We start from the raw sequence: 18,407 nt of genomic DNA on the forward strand, positions 1-18,407 counted from the left end.
GAGCGCCCGCACACGCTGCGTCGCGCCGCCATCTTCTCCTCCCCTCCCCAAAATTAACGAATCCGTGCATCACTGAAAACGTTGTCTGAAAACTAAATACTATGACCACCAGAAGACTAGTCTTGATAGAGTGGATGCGGAGAAGATGTTTCCTATGGTGGAGGAGTCTAGGACCAGAGGATACAGCCTAAGAATAGAGGGATGTCCATTTAGACGTAGATCAGGGGGTATTTCTTTAAACGGAGTGGTGAATCTGTGGAGGCCAAATCATTAGGCACCTTTAAGGCAGAGGTTGGTAAGATTATTGATTAGTCAGGGCATGAAGGGTTACAGGGAGAAGGCAGGACATTGGGGCTGAGAGGGAAATGGCCATTTAATCAGCCATGATGAAGTGGTGGAGCACACTCAATGGGTCAAATGGCCTAATTCTGCTCCAATGGTCTTATTAGTGAATATTTTACCATTAATCAGTGAGCTCAAGCAATTCATTTACTCGAAAAGACAGAAAGAAGCTCATTCACTTATTTATGTTGTTCCAGTGTTCCCTGCCTTCCATCTAAAGAGGGAATACTTTGCAGTGTAAAGTTTTCCTGACAAGACAATAATACTAACAATGCTTAGTCCACCGTATAGCAAAGTAAATGGCTAGATCTGCCTACGGTATTTCAGAAGTGCTAAAATTAGTTTTGACTTTGAATGGAGTTTATCAGTAGCAAACTCCATTCAGATGAACTTCCTTTTCATTGCAGGTTGAAGGTGGTGAAATATAACGAGATTTGTCATCAGAATACACAGTCTTTAGAATAAAAATCAGCAGATTTTACTACTGATGAAAGTCTGCTGCACTGCAGATCATTTCAGAAAGGACAAAGCACTCATGTGCTACAACATGAAAGTGTAACAAGAAGGCGGTTTCTTTCATCTATTCAATAACTTCATAGGATGAAACAGACAGAGGGAATCTGTGCAACCAAGCAATCTGAACAGCTCTACTTTTAAGTTGGCATGCTACAGCAGTCCAAAATATTTAGTCAAGTGGAAATTCAGAAAACTTTAAAATGTTTTTTATTACGCTTCTGAATATTATGGACAGATGCAGTGACAGAGGGAGTGGAATGAAGTTCCACCAATTTAATTTTTAAGATGTTAGGTTTGTCATATCTGAGAGCCAAAAGACTGGGTCTGAACTGTCTAAAGCAAGGGTTCTCAACAGTTTTTTTATGCCACAGACCCCCACCATAAACCAAGGGGTCCGTGGGCCCCAGGTTGCAAACCCCTGGTCTAACGTTTACACAAATGAAAGATGTTTTCATTGATACATACAAAAATGTTTTGGGGTTTCATATGAATAAGAGATCACTTTCTGAGAAAAGGAGGTCAGTATTCCTAGTAGAGATGAGGAGAAACTTCTTCACCCTGGTGTTCGTGAATTGTTGAAATTCTCTTCCTAAAAGGACTGTGAAGATTCACTAGTTGAGTGTTTGGAACAGAAACTGATTAGTTTCTAAACACTAAGAGAATCATTGGATTTGCAGTTCATGACATTGAGGTAAGTTCAGCCATGATCAAACTGAATGGCAGAGAAGGCATGAGGAGCATTTTCCTGGAAAAATAAAATCCCTGTAGGAAATTAGATTTCTATAAGCAGTAAATTTCACAAAAATTTTAGTACAGTGATGAGAATAGCAAATCTGAAACACTTTGAAATTATAGGTCTATGAAGCCAAGGGTGGTTGGTGAGAAAACCATGAGGCTGGCTAGACCGTGGGCATCAGGTTTAGTTGAGCTGAAGTTTGCAATTTGGAGGACAGGAGGCCAACAGATCTTCAGAATAATTGAGACTGAAAGGTAAAACATCAGGAATCTAGATAATAGTATGGTGCTGAAGGCAGGTACAAAGTTGAGCAATGCTACAAAGACAAATGTTTCACTATTTTTGTGAGGTATGGATTAGTTTAATTCTGATTCAGGATGGAGTTGGATAAAGGGGAAGGAAATACACCCTGATTTAGCTTGAGACAATGAGTGGGAAGGAACCAAGAGTACATCAAGTATCAGAAGCTATGAAGGAGTGATCGATACTTAGTAGTCAATTAATCCTACCAGCAATACTTGAACTAAAGGTAAAAATCTTATACAATAATAAAACTTTTAAGTTACATTATATTCTCACATTGATTAAAAGTGCAGATCATTTACATGTTACTACAAGTCTGACAGCTCAACCTTATAAATTTTTCTTGTGGTTTCTCAGTCTAATATATACAACATAAAGATTATTCTTGAGAATGAGAAATGCTTTCCCTCAAATTTGCTGAGAGGGGAAGGCAGGGATGATAAAAAATTAACATTTGATACAAATCTCTTTTCAAAATCATTTTTTTCCTCTGGCGATACTATTCCAGTACACATGCTTCCTCAGAGATTAACCACATACAATCTTACTGTACATCTCAAAAACTGGAGCATAATTTTAAATGCAAGAGAAGGAAATAGGTAACATATTGTGGGAAGATGGAGCAATTATCATTTGGGACATATCGAGATAGATGGCTCTTTGTTCCATAATGATGTTTTTGCAGAATTGAAACTAACCAAAGCAACACTGTATGTGTAGTTATTCTGCATAGTGTTTTTTCATTCACAGAATGATTTATTAAAATCATACCTACCCTAACGGTTTGGTCATCTGAAGAGGACAATAATTTTGAACCATCGTGTGAAAATTGAACACAATGAACCCAGCTCAAGTGTCCACTGCAGTCAGCCACTCTCTTAAGTGATACCATGTCCCATAACTAGAAGGAATTGAACAAAAATATTAAATGCCTTGGTTAATTTTGTTCATATTACAATATGAGAGATAGTAATTCATTGACGAGTCTTGGGTATGACTCTAAACTGCAACCGGTGATTGGGGGACTTTCAGAGCTTTGGAGAAAGTGGAGTTACCCCTTAGTCATTCATTGCTCCCAGGGTAGGTATTCTGGAATAATACCAGAAGAGATGAAAAAAAATCAGTATTTATCACTCTTCTAAGAAACCTGGAGCAATAGAACGTGAATTACATAGGACCATTAAGTTTAATGAGTCATATCACCAAGAAACTTCTAAGAATTTTGATGACAAGAGCTAAACGTAAGATACAAGCTGAAATAGGTAAAGAACAATGTGGCTTTGTGAAAGACACAGGTACAAGAAGCACGATATTGATGATAAGGATACTATCAGAACGAGCTATTCAAGTGCAAAAGATTTGTTTGTTTGTTTTATCGACTACACAAAAGCATTTGATAAAGTGAAGCACAATAAGTTATTCGAAATATTACAGGAAACTCTAGATCTAGATTCAAAAGACCTCCACCTAATCAGAAATCTGTACTAGGAACAAACTGCCGCTGTAAGAATAGATGGAGTCAGTTTACGAAAATCAAGAGAGGCGTTAGACAAGGCATTTTCTCCCCTGATTTGTTTAATGTGCACAGTGAAATAATATTACAAAAAATAAGAGACATCTTGGGAATCAAAGTTGGTGGCGAAAACATCAATAATTTCAGATATGCAGATGACACTGTGTTAATTGCAAGTACGGAGGAAGAAGTACAAAACTTAATGGATATAGTTGTTGAAGAAAGTGCAAAAATGGGTCTATCAATTGCAAAAAGACAGTGTATGGTGATATCTAAAAAGGAGGAGAATCCTATCTCTAGGCTGAGAATAAACGGGGAAGACATAAAACAAGTACAGAACTTTTGCTACTTAGGAAGCTGGGTGACATCAGATGGCAGGTGCAACATGGAAATCAAAAGGAGAATAGGGATGGCAAAAGACACCTTTACGAGAACAAAGAGTATACTGACCAACACTAAACTAGGCATGACAACCTGCCTCAGAGCACTGAAATGTTACGTTTATCCAGTTATGTTATATGGCTCAGAATGTTGGACAATATCTTGTAGCATGAGGAAACGAATTGAAGCAACAGAGATGTGGTTTTGAGGAGGATGCAAAGAATATCATGGACGAAATGAATATCTAATGAGGATGTCATGAACAGAGCAAGCACAAAAAGAGAAATAATGTTGAGATCATGAAAAGGCAACATGACTTCATTGGACATGTGATTAGGAAAGAGGAGTTAGAATGCACGGTAATTATGGGAAAGATTGAAGGGAAGAAAGCAAGAGGAAGGCAAAGACAAATGATGGTGGAGACAGCAGCCAGGGAACTGGAAATGAATACCAATGAACTGATCCACTTGACCCGAAACAGGGGTGTGTGGGCCATGACAGTCAAAGCTCAAACTGAGCATGGCACCTGATGATGATGATGAATTCATTGACAGTGACTTTGAATGTAAAATTGAGATGTAAATTAGTTTAATCAAACTGCCACACAGCCAGCTCTTCCAGGAACGAGGTGGCAAAGTGGACGTAGGAGCTGATAGTTCAAGGTAGTGAGTGATTTTTATGGCAATCCTAAAGTATCAGGATCATGATCCCTCAAGGAAGCCCTTAGGCAATTGAGGCCCCTCTCACCAATGGTGAACTTTTCTCTCTACTTCCAATTACGAGCTATCACCAGCTCAGCAGACCACAATTTCTAGCTTCAATCCTCTGCCGAGAGAATTATTCAAAAGTATGCCTGGCATTGTGATGCCACTGGCTCCCCACCAGGCAACTGATAGAAGACGAGATCCTGCAGTTTACTTCAGCAGGAAATTGCAGCTGATTTCTCCCCACCCCAAATCTATCCTCTCTATAAATATTCATGCCCATGGACTGGGAAACACTGCTGATGTCAGAGACTCTGGAAAATGGTTTGATAGTTCTGTATGTGCTCCCACAAGATTCATGAAATGTAACCCAACCAATAGGCTCGTTGGAAAAGTGTGAAGCAAAGGAGTGTGGCCCTAAATCAATAAATTATATGAAGAAAATACAATAAAATTCAAAAAGCCTGATCTTTTTTAAAAAGCAAGAAAACTCAGGACTGATGATTCAAGATAGAAAAGTGGGAAATTGCTGCACATTGGGCAAGAAGATAAAAGGGAACATTGAATCATAACAATCAAATAAACCCAGAGATTTAATAAACAAATCTACAAAACTATGAGCATTCTATGTACAATGTGGAAGTCATGACAACATACAGGGTTTTATTAGGAGAGAGATAATCCAGTGCAGTTAAAAAGGAGCGATCTCATTAATTTTATTTTGATTATTTTTCTGAACTATAAAAAGGCAGATGACACAAAGGCACTGCAGGTGGTGTGACTATCACATTGTACCAGCGGCACAGTTATAGTCCTGACCTCTGATGCTGCCTGCATGGAATTTCCATGGTCTCCTGGTGACCATGCTAATGCCCCAATATGCTCTCATTTCTTCACAAGATCATGCTGGTCTATTGATTCACTGTAAATTGCCCTGAATGTTGGTGAGTGAAAGGAGAACCAGGTGTAGTTGCTGGGTATATGAGAGAGAACAGGCTACAGAGAAATAGCTGGTGAAATGGGAATGCTCCAAGAACCAGCAGAGGCGTGATGGGTCAAATGGCCTCGCACTATGTCATTTTGAAATCTGAAACTTGATGCTGTTCGTCAGAGAGCACCAAGTGTTAGACCCAGCAATAACAATTGAAAAGTCTTTTATTTCTAAGCAAGATGGTGTAACACTGAGGATAATCTATAGGTGGTACTATCCCCAGAATTGTCTGTAGCTCTAGTTAAAAGTAGAAGTACCAAACATATCTTTACCTCCCGCACTCTCTCTGCTTCCTGCAGGGATCACTCCCTCTGTTATTCCCTTGTCCATTCATCCCTCCCCATTAATCTCCCTTCAGGAACTTATGTCTGCAAGTGGCCAAAGTGCTACACCTGCCCATTCACCTCCTTCCTCACCTCCATTCAGGGCTCGACACAGTCCTTCCAGGTGAGGTAGCACCTCACCTGCAAACTTGTTGGAATTGTCTATTGTGTCCGGTGCTCCTCTACACTGGTGAGATCCATTGTAAATTGGGGGAGCCATTTCAACAAGCACCTCTGCTCCATCCGCCAAAGGCTGAACTTCCCCGTGGCCCAGTATTTTAAATCTGAGTCCCAACATGTGCTGCCCGAGTTAAAAGTAGTAGTATTTCAGCCCTCATAGAAATGAAAGCCAATAATAATACAAGGTAACAGAAATATAGAGTATGAGGAAATGCTATGGTTCAATGTTTAGATATGGGGATGTAAGGGGACTATCACGATAGGTATTATCAAAATTCTTCCTGTGATATTACTATGAATGAAATTGCAAGGGACAGAGGTTAAATAAAATTAAGTATAAAAACACAAGGAGCTGAGCTGCATTATGAAAATGGCTCAGTTAGGATGACTCCTAAGAAAACAAGAGATGGATTGACCCATGTCATGTTTCTCAGGACTTAATTCTGAAACGCTCAGGAACATTTTCTTGTGAAAATAAAGTACAAAATTCCACTCAATGATTTCTGAGGTGTCCCTCACAACCTTGAAGTCATTTCATTTTGGTTTGTGGGTCGTTCTCCCAATCCAATATCAGCGTCCAAGCCTTTCACTGTTTCTGACCTCTGCTCTGCAACACTCTTCTGAACACCCATCCATTGCTCAAAGCAAATTTAAGCTTTCACTTACAAAACTTAGTTTGGTGTCTCCGGAGTGTTTGCATTAATGATGCACATAAATGCACATTTCTCAGGACCATCCACTTACCTCAACAGAATTGTGAGACAAAGCCACAGCCAGCAATGGTCTGGTAGGAGAAATATCACAAGACTGAATAGTGCTGTAACGGCTCATTGTTAATTCATTTACCAAGTCACCAGACATTACATTATAAATCTGAAAAATAAAGTAAAATAGCCTGGTAATAACAACTTGGGAAAAGATATGTTAATAAATAAAAGTCAGTTTAATTAGTACGATTTGTCAGGGGTGTCTTAAAAAAACTTACCCCCTCCAAATCCCTTTAAAGACATGCATTCAGAGATAATGAAAGCAACCAAGCCAAGAAAACGGCACATGAAACAAAAACAGTAGGCATCAAAACTATTCCAGTGCTGTACAATTCTTTCATTATTTTTTGCGAATTGTAAACTTGTGATCCTCCACATGATGTTTTCAATCACATTTATATACAGTACTGCGCAAAAACCTTAGGCACATATATATAGCTAGGGTGCCTAATACATTTGCACAGCACTGTAATAATTTTACGTGTTGCATTGTATTGCTGCTGCAGAAAAAAACACAAATTTAATGACATATGTGAGTGAGAGAACCCAATTCTGATACAGGTCTCTATTGCGGACTAAGAATGGGAAGGGAGCAGGGGGAGGGGATCATGTTTGGAAAAAGGAAGGGGAAGGGAGCAGGAAGCACCAGAGAGACATTCTGTAATGACTAATAAACCAATTGATTGGAATCAAGATACCTTGCCTGGTGTCTCAGGGAGGGGTATGTCTGCACCTGTGCCACCCCTCAGCCTCAGCACTCCTTCCCTGCCACCCGTCCCACCCCACTCCCGTGGCGCTTCACCCTTACCATTCCCAGCATCTTTTACTCCTGCCAGATTTACAAACTCACTCTCTGCTCCATGTTGACAAATAGAGGACTGTGCAAAGGTCTGAGGCACCCTAGCTATATACCTATATGCCCAAGACTTTTGCATAGTAATCTCAACTAACTGATATACCTACCTACCTTGAAGTCAAAGTACATAATTAATGTAATTAACCTTGAATCTGTGGTGAACTCCTGCTTCATCATACTATCTGTACATATCGTACAATAAATATACATGAGATTAATACCAAAGGATATTTGATCCAGTTTCATTTTTTGTTTAAAAAATATTAATTTTATTTACCTTAATACTTTCTGGGCTTCATTTACATTTTTGTGCCCATCCTGGCACGTTTCAATAATTGTGATGTTTCAAAGCGACCACTGAACAGACTTGAAGCAGGGGGCACCAAGGCAGTGTAATGGTTAACCCAAAACTATTACAGCTCGGGGTGTCGGAGTTCAATTCCGGCATCATTTGTACAGAGTTTCCATAAATACTCCCATGGAATGTATGGTTTTCCTCAGGTCCTCCCAGGCCAATGACATACCAGTTGCTAGGTTAAATGGTCATTGTAAATTGTCCAGTGATTAAGGCTTGTATTAAATCAGGGGTTGCTGGGTGACGTGGCTCACACTTATTCCATGCTGCATCTCTAAATACAATAAATCTCTTTGCTTGGTTTTCTTCTCACCAGTAGAACCGAGGAAAAGGGAGAAAGTAAACTTTGTGATGAAAAAAAATTCTGGTTTGTCCCAAAGTAATTGTAAAAATGTAACTGGCTCACAACTAAATACTAGGATTTTAGCACAGGTAACACTTAACATGATCAATGTGTTAGAAATTAATGGTTGATCAGTGTCACTTTCCTTTTAAAATAAAACTTGTTATGTTGGATTGCAAAGCAGTATAGTTAAAATGATGAGAGGAGGTTGGTTAATTTCCAAGCCACAATAAGCCATTGTTCCCTTGCACTGGGCTTTGAGCCTCCCAGGCACTCTATTCAGTACTGGAGAATCTTTCTCTATGCATCTTCTACAGACCTCTTTTCAAACCAATAACACACTTTTTATACAAACTTTCTAACCAAAATGCTTACTTGTCATACAATGCAAGCATTTAGTGTCAGTCTTGCTGTTCACTATGTGATAGTTTCTTGTTTATCAGGAAAGGGCTTTAGGTTCACGTTTTCAGGCACCAGAAGAAAGAAATTAAAATAGATAACAGCAAACTTGCAATGTTATATCCTAGGTTGCAAGAAAATAGTAGTTAGTTAGATCCCTCCTGATAAATTCTTATTCCATTTCTCTCTCGGTGGAGGTCTAAGTGATTGCTGGCCACCTCTGTTGGAATAAAACTGTGACTAAGGTCTACTGGCCTGAAGGGAAATATATGGATTTAAATTGTAAGGAGCTAGAGGAGAAAGTGAAGCTCAAGAGAAAAGCAGTATAAATGAGGAATGTGAGATCAACAGAAGAACATTAGCCTGTCAAGATAAAGTAAAAGAACTGATAATGAGCATCAATAGTTTTATGGGTTTTAAACCAAATCTTACTTTTCTGAGATAAAGACAGATGGAAGACTGTGATCGCTTACGTCACACAACATGCTACATAATGATGGTGGTGATGATGATGACTACTTTATTGAAAACTACTTTATACCTTGACAAATTTGTACAGAAATGTGGTGGAAAGTGTGCTGACTGGCTGCATTATGGCCTGGTATGGGAACACCAATACATTTGAGTGGAAAGTCCCCTACAAGAGGTAGTGAATTGGGCCCAACAGATCACGGGTAAAGTCCTTCCAGCTATTGAGTATATCTACATGAAATGCTGTCATAGGAAAGCAGCATCCCTCAAAGATCTTCACTACCTAGGTCATGCACTATTCTTGCTGCTGCCATCAGTTAGAAGGTACAAGTGCCTCAGGACTTGTACCACCAGGTTCAAGAACAGTTACTACCCTCAACCATCAGGCTCTTGAACAAAAGAGGATGACTACACTCATCTATTGAGATATTCCCACAACCAATGATCACACCTTAACGACTCTTTTATCGTTATTTCATGCTGTTATTTATTTATATTTGCATTTGCACCATTTGTTCTCTTCTATACTCTTGCTCTTTCATTGATCCTGTTATAGTTACTATTCCATAGATTTACTGAGTATGCTCGAGGGAAAAGGAATCTCAGGGTTGTATGTGGTAACGTGCATGTATTCTGATAATAAGTTTTACTTTGAACTTCAAAATTACTTAACACATGTTTTTTCTGTGGATGAATGCTGAGTCCCAAAGGAACACAACACAAAAGACACGTCAACGTGAAACACTCTGGTTTTAATGAATTTGTAGGACATCAATGCCTACAAAAATTGGAGATGTTAAAAAGGGAGTTGTCTGACCAGCAACCATCTTACAGATGGTGCAAAACGAAATCAAAAACTAAATGGTAGTAAACTATGAAACTGCTTTATAAGTTATCAAGGCATCAATATACTAATGACAATTTTGTGAAATGCTGTTTGCTAACAGCAGGGAACTGTGTTCCACTAAGCCTCTGAACTTCATATTAAAAAAAGGTAATTTTAAATTTTACAATGTTTTCAGTTCTGCATGCCATGTTTGGGAAGTGACATTTATGGGAATAGAAAGGAAGCAAGAAAAGATTACTGTACTTCCCCCGGTAGAATTTTAAACTTTGGACTGTTGTTTAGTGTGATAAATTAAATGCCTTCCAGGTTTCATGATGAACTCGAAGTACTGGCATACTTCCATGCAGATACAAAGTGCATGATCTTGTTTATCAACTCCAGGATAAAATCAGGTCTCTGTGATGTCATGGGAAAAACTGACTAGCATTTCAAAGATGGTGCTCCATAATGAAAGGTAGCATAATGAAATAATCACAGATCAGCAGCAGTATCTGAAACTAAAGCTGAGCTGGGTAATCAGCATTTGCTGAAAGAAAAACTGTTTAATGTTTCAGATTGAACACCCTTCAGCAGAACTGAAACTAGTATCTGGTTGATTGAAGATTAACTGTTCTTATTTCAATACATTATTCAACAGCAAGACCTATGTGAGACACAAGATGGATGCTGTTGTCTCCCCAGTCAACTCCATAACGTCTCTTAGACTCAACGACTGTCAGTGTAAAGAACCTTTAGAAAGAATTATTGCGTGCACTGTTTTGTGCAGAAGGTGGGTGGCTCAGTGAGGTATTGAAAACATTTAGAATAATACTACTGGAATTCAACATTTTGATAGCAAAAGGAACAATTTATGTATGGCCTCGTCAGTTAAATCATACCTTTCTGGACTAAACTGAAAGTCTTAGCACACTTGCAATGAGGTGATTTCTCTTACTTTCATATTTGATGGGTTCTTCTTACAAGCGTAATAACAACTTGTGGGAAGCTATGGTATTTATTTGAAATGTTCAGACTGTGTGCACACATTGAAAACCTAAAGTTATTTGTTGATCCATTTGCACCTTTCCCAGAAACAATAAACTGAGCATTCTCTTTAAAATTATCAGACTACAGATGCTACAGCAAACAAAGAAAATCTACTCCATTTGTGCAAATGGCTTGATTCTAATTTTTTTGAAATTTCAACATGAAGCCAAGCATATTCATTTGCAAGTTAGCATTCTCTCTACTGAGACTAAGACAGCACGATTGTATTCCGTGTTTATATATCTGGTAAATGGAAAATATAGCTCTTATCCCCAGAATGGTCTCCCAGACACAGTGCAACATATCACATGAATCCTGAAATGTAATCAACTGATAAATATGTATTGTTTTAATTTTATTTGTAAACCAATTAATATTTTTAAAATCTTGGATGAGATCCCAGCTGGAGTAAAAACACACATTGACAGTCCAAGACTGATAAAGAATTAAATACGTTTTCATGGAAATTATTGTGTTAAATATCAATGACCATTATTCATAATGTCTCAACCTCCAAGAGGACCACCACTTTGCTGTGTTTTGGAGGCTTGCATGCCTCAATGACTTGCAAAGCTATGCTGGCTGGAGTCAAGACTTCACGCTTTGGCTCTTGGTAGAGTCACCTTTGCCAAACAGGTCAAAGGGTAAAGGCCACACTAAGAGTGGTCCACCAATCCTACAGGTTCAGGGGTTCAGCTCAGGGCTAACAACCCTAAATGGTAAAACAAAACCATTATGGAAATAGCAATGAAGAATCCTTCTACATCTGAGTGTGACAGTATTCCCAAGTCTCCACTCGGGATTTGCATGACTAACAGTAGTAAAAACTGAGAGGAAGCTACTGACAAGATGAAGTCATCCTCACCACCACCAGAGATGGAGGACCTTCATTGCTGCCCTAAATGTCGGTGACGTAACAGCAAAAAGAGAAAGTATCCTGAACTTTAAGATTCCAAATTGATATTCATGGTTGCTTGGCAAAAATCTGAACAAATCTTTCAATATATTTTCTATCTTCAAGCATATGAATGAAAATATCAGAATTTTGTAACACAGGATTACAGAAAACACGTTTTACTAATGGTCCTCAGAAGAGATTCAGAATTAAAATTGTATTGCAAAAACACACTCCTAATAAACATGCAGCCAGCCCTGATGAAGGGTCCTTGCCCGAAACGTGGACTGTTTATTCCTTTCCCTAAATGCTCCCTGACCTGCTGAATTCCTCCAGCATTTCGTATGTGTTACTATGGGCTCTTGATACAATGCTTTACAGTTGTTACAACAAATATGCAGAACAAAGCCTATTTTGTGCTATAATGTTAAATAAGTTTGCCGGTGCTGACCAATAAAATGAGTAAAACAAGATCTAGGTGTGTCCTTTCTTCTCTGAGAGAAATAAAACACTAAAACAGAAGCTATTCACATAATACATTGGACGAAATGGACCAATTTATTATCTGGAGGTACACATTTACATACCAATCCAAACTATGATTCTAAAATCAGGAATCAGAAAAGTAATCACATTTTATGAAGTCTCACTAAACACCATCATTCTTGAAGGAGATGATGTCTCTCATTAGCTAATTACTTAGTAAATTACAGATTGTCTGCTTTTAACTGCAATTACAGTCTTACCAGTTGAGTGATCTGTATATACAAATGAAATAGCTCAATAAATTCAGCCATCTATTAGGTATGGTTTCTTGGTGTGAAACACAAGCTACTTTTAAGCAATTGGTTTATTACTAATCATTGCACATCAAATGGCATGCAAAGCATAATAGCAACTTAATTTGCTTTACAAGAGATTTTAGATTTTTTAAAAATCATGATAGATTTTCCTCATCTCCCTGGTAGAGCACATTGCTTCATAAAAGGAAGCAAAAGAAAGTCTGTTCAAAATTATGATAAAAGGAAAAGAAAATTAAATAGTATTTTCTTTAATATTTGCAATCTCCTTCCAGTGGCTGTATACCATAGCTCCCTCCCTCCACTTTATTACATCTGTGTGTTTCTTCTTTTTCCTCTCTCTTTTTGTCTGCCAGTCTACCATCCATCTGCCACAATCTTCCAACTCCATCCCTGCTCCCGTCCCTACCTGGCACATACAGGGCATTTCTGGTATGATGGCAGTGCACTCAGACACCACAGCACTCTAGGTCCAATCAAAGGAGCATTTATTCATCTTGTAATGTTGTTCTTACAATCACACGTCACTGCTGGATACCAAGAACATCAAGGACTATCCCATCAGTGAGTTGCTCAATAGCGATGGAGCTGGACTTACTGTATATTGTTGTCAACTGGACTTGTTGCATATTGTTGTGCCGAAATGTTGAGTGAGTGATCATCTTGGACACCTTTATTGGGATCGCAAGACCCTGTTGGACATTGGTAACATAGAATACTACAAGTCTGTTTATTGGCAAGACAGGCAGTGGGGGAACCGTGTTGCCTCAGTTGTGGTGAGGACTCGGTCTCAGTCTCGGTGTTGCTTTGGACACAGCGGCCTATTGCAGTCACCAAGGGGAGAGTGCAGAGGACTCTGCTGGGTGCACTGGAATTGTGCTGGGTTGGGGTTAGCCCTTCCCATCAATTCTTCCTTTAACCCTGGTGTTCACTCTGTGCTGCTCTCCAGTCTTCACTCAGTGGAAGAACAAGCTAGACCAGGACAATTTACAGTCATGCCTGTCGGGGACTTGAGCTACATATTTTTTTCTATGTTTTTCTGAAATCGTAACCATATGTGCTATTTGCAGTGTGCTGCTGGTAATGTGTTTTGCACTTTGACCCCTGAGGAACGTGGTTTTGTTTGGTTATGTTCACGTATGGTTGAATGATAATTAAACTTGAAATTAAACTTTTAAGTTTATTTGGTTCAGGTTTCAGAGCTTTGCTCTTGTAAAGTGAAATATGACTTGAGATTAACAGCAAAAGAAACAGCTAGTTAACTTGAAGTTGGCCACATTACCATTCTTCACAGTGCTTACAAAATGGTATAAACTATATATGGGGAGACACTAATCATGTATGGTCTGCAGCTTTCTTGAAGACAGGGTCACACAGTTAGGATCAGTTAGTACACCTCAGAAATAGGTCCTTCAGCTTCACATCTACGTCGACCTCTTCACCAATCTACTCTAATCATACTTTCCTGCACTTGGTTCTTATCCTTAAGGCCTTGTCTAAAATTCTCTTAAAAGTAGTGATTTTATCTGGCTCTACTACCTCTTCTAGCACCGAGCTCTAAATATTAATCAAATCCACTTTTAAAACTCCTTGTCATCTTAAATCTATGTCTTGTTTTCGTCATCCCGACTGAGGGAAAAGGATTCTGAACATTCATTTTATGTTTTCATGTACAATTTTATATATCTTCGTCATCACCCCTCAGCTTCCTGTACTCCAGGGAAAACAAGCTCAGCCTACCCAATCTCCCGACACAGAAGTCCTCCAATCCAGGTGGACCTGCCAGGTCACTTCATCAAAGTGGAGCTCTAACCAGTGACCAATCCGGGTATCTGAAGTTTTGAGAGGAGCGGGTTTCACTCAGGTCAAACGCCCGAGTAGAAAAGGGAGCAGCGGGTCACTTCAGCGAAATAGAGCTTTGACCAGTGACCAATCCACATTTGATCAGCAAGAGCAAATTAAAGGAAGGCAGGGCTAGCGCAGCAGCCATCACTTGAGTAGACAGAGTCAAAGTGCTGATCTTGAGCCTTTAGCTCTTTGAGACTGCAGTCAAAGGTGGCAAAAAAAATGCTCAAGGTTGTTTTTTTCTCCTTCCCTTCTTTATATCTGCTCAGCTGGGACAGTAGAGATACCAGACAGGATATAGAATGCTCCTCTTGTGGGATATGGGAACTGCAGCTGCGAGAATTGCATCCTGCTGCAGCTTCTAACAATCCGCATTAAGGAGTTGGAGCTGGAACTGGATGAAATCCGGATCATTCTGGAGGCTGAAGGGGTGATAGAAAGAACATACAGAGAGGTAGTTACACCCAAGGTGCAGGACATAGGAAGCTGGGTAACAGTCAGGAAAGGGAAAGGGGTTAATGAGCACACATGTAGCCACCTCTTCAACATTAGGTATTATCACTTTGGATACTGTTTGAGGGGGAATGATCTAACAGAGGAAGGTCACAGTGGTCAGGTCTCTGACACTGAGTTTGGCTTTGTGACTCAGAATGGAAAGGGGGAGGGGGAGAAAGGCACTTTGTAATGATAGACAATTCGTTAGAGGAGCAGACAGCAAGTTCTGTGGTCAGGAACAAGATTCCCAGATGGTATGTTGCCTCCTGAGTGCCAGGGCCAGCGACATCTCGGATTGACTCCTCAGTGTTCTTAGGTGGGAGCGTGAACAGCCCGAGGCTATGATCCATGCAGGTACTAATGAAATGTGTAGGTCAAGTGACAAAGTTCAAGAAATTAGATGCTAACTAGGAAGATTATACGGTTTAATATGCGGCTGCAGAGTTGATGTTGGAGGGAGGGCATAAAAATTTTGGATCATTGGTGTCTCCTTCCAGGGAAGGAGGAACCTGTACAGAAGGGATGGTTTGCACCTGAACTGGAGGGGGACTAATATCCTAGTGGGAAGGTTTGTTAATGTTACATGGTGGGGTTTAAGCAAGAGGCAGGGGGATGAGAACCAGAGTGCCAGAACAGTTAGTGGAAGCAGATGCTGGTATGATCTCAGACAAAGTTAGGAATCAAAAGGTTAAGCATGCTGCATTTAGTGTCCTTAGCTGCGTTCAATTTCAATTTAAGTAGTATTACAGCGAAGGTGGATGAAGATGAGGTAGATGGTTTACAAACAGAGGCATTGTGTAGTGAGGAGAGGCTATTGATAGGGCAAAATTGAAGTCAACAGGATGGGTTGGAATGTAAAAGGCAGACAAAATCGAAAAGGGTGAACACAGGACTTAAGGTGTTATATTTAAAAGCACGCAGTACATGGAATAAGGTAGATGAGCTTGTAGCACAGTTGCAGATTGGCAGGTATGTTGTTGTAGGCATCACAAAATCATGGCTGAAAAGATTATAGCTAGGAGCTTAATGTCAAAGGATACACATTATATTGAAAGGACAGGCAGGAAGACAGAGAGGGCAGTGTTGCTCTTTTGAAAAAAATGAAATCAAATCATTAGAAAGAGGTGACATAGGGTTGGAAGGTGTTGAATCATTGTGGATAGAGCTAAGGAACTGCAAGGGTAAAAAGACCCTGATGGGAGTTGTTTACAGACCCCCCAAGCAGTAGAAAGGACGTGGTTTACAAATTACAACAGGAAATAGAGAATGTATGCCAAAAGGGTAATGATCTTTGAAGAATTTCTAGATTCTGGAATGGTTTCAGAGGACTGGAAAATTGCAATGTCACTCTACTCTTCAAGAAGGGAGAGAGGCACAAGAATGGAAACTTATGGGCCAGTTAGTCTGACCTCGGTGGTTGGAAAGATGTTGGAGTTGATTATTAAGGAGGAGGTCTCAGGGTACTGGAGGCACAGGATAAAATAGGCTGTAACCAGCATGGTTTCCTCAAGGGAAAAACTTGCCTGACGAATCTTTTGGAATTCTTTGAAGAAATATACAGAAGAGATGTCAGGGGTAAGTTTTTTTTTTACGCAGAGAGTGGTGAGTGCACGGAATGGTCTTCTGGCAACGGTGGAGGAGGCAGATACGATACGGTCTTTTAAGAGACTCCTGGATAGGTACAAGGAGCTTAGAAAAATAAGAGGGCCATGGGTAACCCTAGGTAATTTCTAAAGTAAGTACATGTTCAGCACAGTTTTATGGGCCAAAGGCCCTGCATTGTACTGTAGGTTTTCTATGTTTCTAAATAACAAGCAGGATAGACAAAGGAGAATAGGTGGAGATTACGTACTTGGATTTTCAGAAGACCTTTGACAAGGTGCCACATATGAGGCTGCTTAACAAGCTAAAAGCCTATGGCATTACAGAAAAGGTTCTAGTATGGATAAAGCAGTGGCTGATTGGCAGGAGGCAAAGAGTGGGAATAAAGAGAGCCTTTCCTAGTTGGCTGTCGGTGACTAGTGGTGTTCCATAGAGGTCTGTGTTCAGACTGATTCTTTTTATGTTATGCGTCAATGATTTGGATGAAGGAATTGATGGTTTTGTTGCACAATTTGCAGGTAGTTTTCAGGAAAGTGAGGCTACAGAAAAACTTGGAGAGATTAGGAGAATGGACAAAGAAATGGCAGGTGAAATAGTGTCATGAAGTTTATGGTCATGCATTTTGGTAGAAGAAATGGAAGGGTTAACTTTTCCTAAATGGAGAGAAAATACAAAAAACTGAGGCACAAAGGAACTTGGGGTCCTTGTGCAAGATTCCCTACAGGTTAATTTGCAGATTGAGTCTATGGTAAGGAAAGCAAATATGATGTTAGCATTCATTTCAAGAGGATTAGAATATAAAAGCAAGGACGTAATGATGAGTCTTTATAAAGTACTGGTGAGACCTTACTTGGTGTATAGTGAGCAGTTTTGGGCCCCTTATCTTAGAAAGAATGTGTTGAAACTGGAGAGGGTTCAAAGGAGATTCAAGAAAATGATTCCAGGATTGAATGGCTTGTTACACGAAGAGCGTCTGATGGCTCTGGCCCTGTATTCACTGGAATTCAGAAGAATGAGAGGTGACCTCATTGAAACCTATCAAATGGTGAAAGGCCTTGATATGAAGAGGATGTTTCCTACGGTGAGCGAGTCTAAGATCAGATGACACAGCCTCAGAATAGAGAGGTGTCCTTTTAGAATGGAGATGAGGAGGAATTTCTTTAACTTGAGAGTGGTGAATCTGTGGAATTCTTTGCCACAGGCTGCTGTGGAGGCCAAGTTTATATGTATATTTAAGGCAGAAGTTGATAGATTCTTGATTGGTCAGGACGTAAAGAAATACGGAAAGAAGGCAGGAAATTGGGGCTGAGAGGAAAATTGGATCAGCCATGACGAAATGGCGGAGCAGACTTGATGGGTCAAGTGGCCTAATTCTGCTGCTATATCTTGTGGTCTTATGAATCCCTCTGAACACTCTCCAGCACAACCACATCCTTCCCAATGTGCGATGATCAGATCTACACATAATACTCCATCTACACTTCTCCCCGTCTCAGTAAAACATCCCACATAATCAAAAATCCCATCCACCCTGGATATCATCTCTTGTTCCCTTCCCTTCGGGCAGAAGATACAAAAGCATGAAAGCACATACCACTAGATTTAAGAACAGTTTCTATCTCTGTTTTAAAACTATTGAATGTTTCACCAGGACGATAAGATAGGCTCAACCTCATGATCTATCTCACTGTGACCTTGCACCTTACTTTAACCTGCA

At 39.8% G+C, this 18,407-nt stretch overlaps 1 protein-coding gene across 3 annotated transcripts in view; it reads right to left on the reverse strand.

The window, feature by feature from the left end:
- apaf1 (apoptotic peptidase activating factor 1) overlaps window positions 1-18,407 on the reverse strand; it is a 230,212-nt gene that overhangs the window by 95,768 nt on the left and 116,037 nt on the right. For all 3 annotated transcript variants that reach the window (XM_072241593.1, XM_072241592.1, XM_072241594.1), the window contains exons 18-19: window positions 6,734-6,862; window positions 2,673-2,798 (exon numbers count right to left, since the gene is read on the reverse strand). In XM_072241593.1, coding sequence (XP_072097694.1) covers window positions 2,673-2,798; window positions 6,734-6,862 — 255 coding nt within the window. The remainder of the gene's footprint in view (window positions 1-2,672; window positions 2,799-6,733; window positions 6,863-18,407) is intronic.

The sequence above is a fragment of the Mobula birostris genome, chromosome 23, assembly GCF_030028105.1.
Source record: "Mobula birostris isolate sMobBir1 chromosome 23, sMobBir1.hap1, whole genome shotgun sequence".
NCBI classification, from domain to species: domain Eukaryota; kingdom Metazoa; phylum Chordata; class Chondrichthyes; order Myliobatiformes; family Myliobatidae; genus Mobula; species Mobula birostris.